The sequence below is a fragment of the Coturnix japonica genome, chromosome 1 (genome assembly GCF_054131305.1).
Source record: "Coturnix japonica strain WE chromosome 1, WE-NBRP24, whole genome shotgun sequence".
NCBI classification, from domain to species: Eukaryota; Metazoa; Chordata; class Aves; order Galliformes; family Phasianidae; genus Coturnix; species Coturnix japonica.
The window spans coordinates 147,628,770-147,638,058 of NC_140663.1; the positions used below are offsets into that span (position 1 = coordinate 147,628,770).

Below are 9,289 nucleotides of genomic sequence, written 5' to 3' on the forward strand. Positions count from 1 at the left end.
AGCTTGTAATGCAAACTCACTCTTCTGTTTTGTTGTTTACCTGAATCTGTGGTATTTCAGGTATCTTACAGAAATGTTCCTTCTTGTTCCTTCTTAGTCACTAATTACAGCCAGAATCTTGGATGCAATACCACTGTGGGCAAGTCAATGTAATTTTGAAATACAGATATATTCAGTGATAATAAGATTTGACATGGTAAAATGCAATCTAAGAAGATATGTTAGGCTAAATTTGATGAGATGGGATTGAGGTTAAAAACTGCTGACATTTTGTCTTCAGAAAACATACCTGTAAACAGAAATATAATTAAATCTGTGAGTGTTTTTCTGGGACCTTGGGAATGGCTCACAGATGAAAAAACAGAAGCCAGGAATGAATGTGCTCCAACTCTTCTTTCTCACCTCTCATCCCATATCCCATGTCCCATACATAGCTGCATTATTTCTCCTTAAACAGGAGAAAGGCCAGGTTGGATGGAGCCCTCGGCAGCCTGGTCTAATATTAAATGTCAAGACTAGTGGCCCTGCCTGATGCAGGTGGGTTGGAGCTTCATGATCCTAGAGGCCCCTTCCAACCCAAGCCTTTCTATGATGTGATTCTATGATTTACTGGGCATAGTACTCTTTAAGGATCCTCTTAGTCTTACTAGATGTTGCTAGTGTCTAAAAATATAAAATATTATTAAAGTACCAGCTGCTCCAGTACACTTTAAATTCCGATGTTACACTTGTGGTTTTATAAAATAAAATGTATCAAGTATAATGAAAAATGGAATGCTGTAATAGTATTGGCATAGCCTACTCTATCAGAAACCTCAGGGAAATGCGGCTGTGATGGTTAAAAAAAAAAAAACGGTACAGTAATAGGTCAGTAATTTTAAGATGATAAGAAGAAAAGGAGATAAACTGGGATATCAGTGAGAAATAAAAGTTTAAGATAGAATTTTACAGGGACTTCAGATTCATTCGTAAGAAAACTACTTATTCACTAAAACTAAGATTATAATCAGTCTATGGAATTCAAACTCCACATAAATCAGTGTCAAAATCTGACTGAAATCCAAATGAGTCAATATTTTTCCACTGAAATGAATGAAATTAGAGCAGATGTGAGTCAGCTAAAAGCATCTGTCATGTCCAGCTAAACTAACTGGAATGTGTTTTGAGTTTATGAGCACCTTTCAAACTGAATGATCTGCAGAACAGTTCACATGAATGAGAATTTAGTGAAGGACTTGGGTACTTTGATTGCTCTCTTAAATTATACATGTTTGCTGTGAACTGTATATACTGTACTGCCTGTTCTACTTCCGCTAAAATCGAATGGTAAAGATATAAACAAGGTCAGTAAGGGCAGTACACACAGAGGAGTTTCAAAACCTGGATATTAATGAATAATAAGATACAGCTAGCCCTTTTATTAGTGCTGTGACACTCTGCTCTTTAAATCATGTATGATCATTGTGCAAATGTCATTTTAGAAATAAATTCATATTAAAATGATCGTATGTTACAAAGGGATCTACTGGATCAAACAGTCTAATTCTGCTGCCACTGACTTCAGGAAGAATAAATCAATTCCTTAATTCAGAATATGAGATCTGTGCAGCTTTTTGGACTGTGATTTTAATTGCAGTTCTAGGAGAAAAAGGAAGATAAGAATATGGAGGTACTAGCTGAGAACTGGCTGAACATGAGCCAGCAGTGTGCACAAGTGGCCAAAAAGGCCAGTGACATCCTGGCTTGTATCAGAATTAGCGTTGCCAGCAGGAGCAGGGAGGTGATCATGGTTCTGTACTCAGCTCTGATGAGGCCATGCCTTGAGTACTACATTCATTTTTGGGCACCTTATTACAAGAGACACTGTTGCTCTGGAACATGTCCAGAGAAGGGCAACAAAGGTGGTGAGAAATCTTATGGAGATCTCTCTTATGGAGAGCAACTAAGGAAAGTGGGATTGTTTAGTCAGGACAACAGGAGACCTTACTGTTCCCTATAACTACTTGAGAAGTTGTGGTGAGGTGGGAGCTGGCCTCTTCTCCCAGGTAACAGTGTTAAAGATGAGTGGTAATTGCCTCAAGTTGCACCAGAAAAGGTTCAAGTTGGATATTAGGAAAGGCACTGGAACAGTCTGCCCAGGGTGGAGTCACTGTCCCTGGAGGTTTTTGAGAAAAGGGAAGATGTGGCGCTTAGACACATGGTTTAGTGGGCATGGTGGTGATAGGCTGATGGTTAGACTAGATGATCTTAAAGGTCTTTTCCAGCTTTAATGATTCTATGACCCTATGATTCATTGAAAAGAGGAAGAATACTTTTTTGGTTATGAAGGATAAGGTTTTGCTTCCCTGTGTTTTTGTAGCGTCCTAGCTGATGTAAAACACTTGCATGCTAGGCTTGCCATGGAGGGTGGAGATGCTGAAGGCTGTCCTCAGATCACTTGACTTAGACAGTTCAGTTTCTTACACAACCTTTACCTTCATGACGGTAGCTCCACTTTACTTGATAAATGCAACTGCCTTCCAAAATGTAATTCTTGAACGCTCAGCAGAAGTCTGGATCCAGATCACTGAACATTTGCTTTAAGGCTAAAGACAGACTTTGCAGAGAGCCAGTAACTGACACAGTACAGGTTAGCTACCCTTTTGATAGCCCAAGACGTTAAGAAATGTGTAACTGGTCTGGCACTATCTGTTTGGTTCTCAACAGCTAATAATTTAATGCCTTGTTCTATGGTAGTTTTACAGTCTAGCCAACAGAGACTGGATATGATAAAATGAGAACACATGATATTCTGCCACAAGGGTCCACTGGGTTCCAAGGCAGCAGGAAATTGCCCCTGCAGCTCTAATTTGTGCACCTTCCCCCAACCCACTTGTAGTAAAATCCTCAGAACACTACAATTTTGTGCAGGCACAAGGTCTTGTCTATACTCCTTAAGTTGAGCCAGCTTCTACTTCTCACTTTTCCTGCTGGCACCCACAACACATCGAAGAATCATAGACACATTAAGCTTGGAAAAGATATCCAAGATCATCTAGTCCAGTTGTCAACCCATCAGCACTATGCACACTAAACTATACCACTCAGTGACACATCTACATGTTTCTTGAGCAACTCCATGGACTGTGATTTTAACATTTCATTGGGTAGCTAACATTTGACTGCTCTTTTAGAGAATATATTTTTCCTCATGTCCAACTTGAACCTTCCCTGGTGCAACTTGAGAAAATTACCTCTCATCCTATTGCTGATACCTGAGAGTAGAGGCCTATTCCCACATCATCACAAGCTCTTATCAATTAGTTGTACAGTGTGATAAGGACTCTGCTGAACCTCCTCTTCTCCAGACTGAACAATCCCAGTTCGCTCAGCTGCTCCCTGCTCCCCCTAAGACTTGTGTTCCAGACCTGTCACAGCTTCATTGCCCTTCTCTAGACAAACACCAGGGTGTCGATGACTTTCCTGTAGTGAGAAGTTCAAAACTGAACACAGTACTCATTCCACAAGAAGAAGGACAACTCGTTTGCTCATTTAGCTTTTAGACACATTTGCTTCCTCTTTCCACACAGGAATACATCCATCCCCTGCCGGTCTCACTGCCTCCATCCACATACAGCCCATCCCGCGCAGAGACAAGCGCTCCTCCATCCTCAGAGCAGCTTCACTGCCTGCTACCGCCTGTGACTATTTGCTGAACCCCCCCATCACTCCCCGCAGCGGCCCTCCCGAGAGAAGGGGGAGTGTCGTGGGCGGTGCGCCCGGCGCAGCCCAGCCCAACACGGCGGCGGCGGTGGCGGCGGCGGCGGCGGCGGCGGCCAGGGAATGGGCTGCCGCGGGGAGGAGAGGCGCCGGTTGGGCGGCGGAGCGGGCGGGCGGCTCGGGAGCAGCCGGCGGCCTGGCATGGGGTCCCCGGGCGGTCGCAGCAGCCCCAGCGCCCGCGGCAGCCTGCAGGTGAGGGCTGGGGCGGAGGGAGGGAGGGGAGACGCGGCGTCCTGCCTCCCGAGCTCGACTTCGCACGCAGCAGCAACATTCGGATGATATTTATTAGGGGCGCATATATATATATATAGGTGTTGGGGATATTTTATTTATTCTCTTTTTTTTTTTTTCCCCTCTCGCCTCCGATCTCCACAGATCAGAGCTGCTGTTAAAAGTTTTGTTGTTGCTGCCGATGCGCGTTGTAGCGGGTAGCTGCCAAGATGGGAAAGGGGGTGAAAATAAAAAAATAAAACAAAAAAATTAAAAAGCGGGGGAAGGAGGAAAAGTCCCCCATGGAGACGACGACACCCGAAGTTATTTCGGGAGTCCGTTTGCTTTCGCAGAGGGCTGGGGACGCGCTTGCCAACCAACGCCGGCAACTTCCAGCGCGCTGCCGCTCCTCGGCTCCGCTGCTCGGCTCGCGATGTGATCTGGTGCCCGACGGAGCTCCGGGCTTGGGGGGGGACCGTGGGCCGTGGCCGGATTTGGGCTGTAGGGAGCACGGGCATACGGAAAGAGAGAGACTTTGGGCCGCTGGATAGGGAGGAGAGAAGCGAGGGACGTGTTTCATATTCCTGCTGTGGAAAGGGGAGTGGGCAAGAAAGTGTTTGAGGTTCTGCTCGGGGTGGAAGGGTGAGTGCTGCTGGTGGGAAAGGGGAGAAGCTCAGCGGGAGTGCTGCTGGGTGGGGGTATTGGTGCCCTTGGGTCATCCCTGGCAATGAGTATGTGCTGTGGGAAGTGCAGCTGGTGTTGCCTAGAGGGTACAGATGGCGATGCCCTGGGAGTAGCTGCTGTACTGGGGTGGGGGAGGGGAGAGGGGGAAAAAGAGGGGGGAGAGATAATGGCTTCTGGTTGCAGATGCTTCACTCCCAGATCACAGTGGCTGTAGGGGAGGTGGTGGGCAGGGGGTGGCTGCCTCCTGTTTCTCCTCCTTCTCTAACACCACCCTCCCCCCTACACTCCTGTGCTTCTCTCTCCCCAGCACTTGCTCCTCTTCCTGCTCTTCGTTGGACCATTCAACTGCTTTGCCAATTACAGCCGCGCCACCGAACTCTTCTACAGCCTCAATGAGGGGCTGCCTGCCGGCGTGCTCATTGGCAGCCTAGCCCGTGATCTGAGGCTGCCCACGACTGGGGGGCAGCGCCCTGCAGGTTCTCAGCCTCCCCTCTCCTTCACCCTGGCTTCTCGTGGCTTGGGAGGACAGTATGTGCATCTGGACAACCGCTCCGGAGAGCTACACACTTCGGCTTTGGAGATTGACCGGGAGGCTTTGTGCATGGAGAGCAGTGGGTCCACTGTCCCTGGAGAGGCAGATACGGTATCCTTGTCCTCCTCCTCATCCTCGCCTGACTCATGCCTGCTTCTGCTGGATGTGCTGGTACTGCCACAGGAATACTTCCGTCTGGTGAAGGTGAAAATTGCTATCCGTGATGTCAATGACAATGCTCCTCGCTTCCCTGTGCCCCACATCCGCCTCTCAGTGCCTGAGAATGCACCTGTGAACACCCGCCTGGCTATCGAGCACCCTGCCCTTGACCCTGATGTGGGCACCAATGGTGTCCAGACCTACCGTCTACGAGATAACTATGGGGTGTTCACCCTGGATGTGGAGGAGAACGAAAGTGGAGAGCGGACCCCCTACCTGATTGTAATGGGGGCTTTGGACAGGGAGACACGGGAGGAATATGTCACAGTCATCATTGCTGAGGATGGAGGCACTCCTCCACTTGTGGGTAGTGCTACCCTTACTATTGGCATCAGTGACATCAATGACAACTGCCCCCAATTCAGTGACTCACAGCTCAACATCACTCTTTATGGGAATTCCAGCCTGGGAACACATGTGGCCACTGTCCATGCAGTAGACCTGGACCTTGGATCCAATGCACAAATCACCTATTCCTACAGCCAGAAGGTCCCTCAGCCATCCAGAGACTTGTTCCATCTAGATGAAAGCACAGGAGTCATCACACTATCCAGTAAGGTTGATGGGAACACTCCAAGGCTTCACAGACTGATCATATTAGGCAATGGTCCTGGTTGTATCCCTGCTGTTATCACAGTGCTAGTGACCATCATCAAAGTCATGATGAGGCCACCTGAAGTTGTCCCTCGTTTCATAGCTAATGAAGTGGAAGGAGTGGTATACTTAAAGGAACTGGAGCCTATCAACACACCAATAGCATTTTTTACCATCAAAGACCCTGATGAAAAATATAAAGTCAGTTGCTATTTGGATGGTGATGGGCCTTTCAGGCTTTCACCATACAAGCCATACAACAATGAATACTTATTAGAAACCACAAAACCTTTAGACTATGAAACACAGCAGCTATATGAAATCTCTGTAGTGGCATGGAACTCTGAAGGATTTAACGTAAACAAAGTAATAAAAGTACAAGTTTTGGATGACAATGACAACTCACCAGTTTTCTCTCAACAGCTGATAGAAATATCGATTGAGGAAAATAATGTTCCCAATGCTTTCTTGACCAAACTGCATGCTACAGATGCTGACAGTGGAGAAAGAGGGGAAGTGTCCTATTTTTTAGGGCCCGATGCCCCTTCCTATTTTTCTTTAGATAAAACCACAGGAGTTCTTACAGTTACCACTCAATTGGATAGAGAAGAAAAAGAGAAGTACAGATATACTGTGAAAGCAGTAGATTCTGGATTCCCTCCAAGAGAATCAATAGCAACTGTCACCATCACTGTACTGGATAAAAATGATAATAGCCCAAGATTTATCAATAAGGATTTCAGCTTTTTTGTGCCAGAAAACTTTCCAGGTTTTGGTGAAATTGGAGTTATCAGTGTCACAGACGCTGATGCAGGACAAAATGGATGGGTTGCTCTTTCAGTTCTGAATGGAAGTGATATTTTTGTCATAGATACTGGAAAGGGAGTTTTGAGAGCTAAAGTCTCTCTTGATAGGGAGCAACAAAGCTCCTATGTTCTGTGGATTGAAGCAGTTGATGGTGGTGATCCTGCCTTGTCTTCTACTGCAAAAATAACAATCCTTCTTCTAGACATAAATGACAACCCCCCTTTGGTATTGTTTCCTCAGTCTAATATGTCTTATCTGTTGGTTCTTCCTTCTACCCTTCCTGGATCTCCCATCACTGAGGTCTATGCTGTTGATAAGGACACTGGCATGAATGCAGTCATAGCATACAGCATCATAGGAAGAAGAGGCCCCCGACCAGAGTCATTTAGGATTGACCCTAAAACCGGTAATATCACCTTGGAAGAATCACTCATGCAAAATGACTATGGTCTGTATCGGCTGCTTGTAAAAGTTAGTGATCATGGCTATCCAGAACCACTCCATTCCACTGTCATGGTGAATCTTTTTGTCAATGACACTGTTAGCAATGAGAGCTACATTGAAAGTTTGTTAAGAAAGGAGCCTGATATCAATATAGAAGAGAAGCAGCCACAAATATCTGTAGAACCTACACATAAAAAAATGGAGTCAGCATCCTGCATGCCTACTTTAGTAGCTCTGTCAATAATAAGTTTGGGTTCAATCACTTTAGTAACTGGGATGGGCATTTACATCTGTCTAAGAAAAGGGAAAAAGCACCACAGAGCAGATGAAAACTTGGAAGTACAAATCCCTTTAAATGGAAGAATTAACCTGCACATGTTGGAGAAGAAACCAGTGGAGATTTCTAACATTTGATGTTTCCTTGTGGATAATCCAGATCAATATCTGAGAAACCTTGGACGACTCTGAAACAGCTAGCCGTGGGCTGTATTGACAGGTTGCAGTGAAGGACCGCTAATTTATAACTTAATATAATTGTAAATAGCTGTTTACAGTTTTTTAAACTCAAGTTCAGTGTACAGCTTTTTTATGAAACCTTAGTACTAACAGCTAGCACCATGTCTATAAAAGCATAGACATCATTTGCAGCTTTCATTAATCAGTATGATCAGTGACCATAAAAAAAAAAAAAAAAGCGGGAAGGAAAGAATTCTTTAAGCTTAAAAAGTCTTTCTTACCACAAGAGGGCATCAGATGCTCCAGAGCAGGGAACTGTTCATGAGATAAACAGAGTATATTTTAAATATATCGGTTTTAGCATAAAATACACATCGGCGTACAGACAGTTACACACACAAAAAGAGAAATGTCTGTCCCGATGTATGTATAAATAAAAGGATAAGAATATTAAAATGCACTATTAAAAATAATAATAATAATAAAATAAACATAAAAAAAACCAGAATGTTTATTACCTCACAAGTAAAGCTTACACAGTAGGATAGAAAAGGCATTAACAAGAAGTGCAATTCCTGTTGAGAAAGAATGCAAGATACTGTAATGAGAATCAGAACTGCTGTGACATTCCATCTTTCATTTGCTCCAGATTTCACCCACATTATCATTTGTTCTAGCAGTATGCTGGTCATTTCTATGAAAAATTATATTTAATGTTTCCTACAGGAAATAAAGACAAAAGCCCATGCTCATCCTCATAAACATGCCAGATGCAGGGAAGCAAGGGAATGGCTGAACCTTTCATTATCACAGAAGTAACACTTTTTGTACTTTGAGCAATGTCGGTAGTACTCCATCAGTTTGGTTGTGCAATAGATTTTTCATGTGATATTTCTGAATCTGGTATGCCAGACGAGAACAAAAAATCTCTTCATATTCTAGAGAATTATAGGACTTAGTTTGTACTGACTGTTGCTCCTTTCTGGATTGGTATTTCATGTGAAAGATCTTATTTCTGACTTTTGGCTACCATTCCTGGCTCCTTTTCATTGGCTTTGATTTTGGATTAGATTCAAAATCTGACTTGTCAGACTGGTGGCATATTTTCTCAGTAATTTATTCTTTGCTGTACCCTCTGCAGCAAAGCAGCAGGTTTATCAGTAATGTCTCACTTTCACTTAGTTTTAAGAGCTGAAAACTATCTTTTGTATGATGATTACATCAGATTTCTGTGTGAACAAGATAAATTAGTGTTATGCTTAAAACTGATTATTTTGATTTCTGGCATCATATGTCTGTAATGTACCAAAAGTGTTTATATGTCTGCAAATTAAAGCTATATATTTTCTTAATAATTTATTTTCTCTCTCTGTCTTATATTGCTTGATGGTATTTTTGTTACAAGAAATACATGTTTCACAAATGTTTAGCTGCTGGCAATGTTATAGCTTGTTTTATTTCCCAGAATTAGTGCACTTTAATTCATTGAGGGTTTGTGCCATGCTTTTTTGTACTGCTAGCAAGCACAATTTTATTTCAGCTGATGTAAGTTGGGCAGCAGCTGATACTTGATTTCATAGTACA

At 43.8% G+C, this 9,289-nt stretch overlaps 1 protein-coding gene across 2 annotated transcripts; it reads left to right on the forward strand.

Annotated features, from left to right (window-relative positions):
* Positions 1–3,772: 3,772 nt before the first annotated feature.
* On the forward strand, positions 3,773–9,060 carry PCDH20 (protocadherin 20). Of its 2 annotated transcripts, none has more exons than XM_015851684.3 (2): positions 3,773–3,951; positions 4,961–9,060. In XM_015851684.3, the coding sequence occupies exons 1-2, from the start codon at positions 3,823–3,825 to the stop codon at positions 7,661–7,663; spliced, it is 2,832 nt and encodes a 943-aa protein (XP_015707170.3). In that variant the 5' UTR covers positions 3,773–3,822; the 3' UTR covers positions 7,664–9,060. The 2 variants fall into 2 exon arrangements, with proteins under 2 accessions (XP_015707170.3, XP_085410211.1); XM_085554085.1 differs by lacking the exon at positions 3,773–3,951 and adding an exon at positions 4,243–4,611.
* Positions 9,061–9,289: the final 229 nt, after the last annotated feature.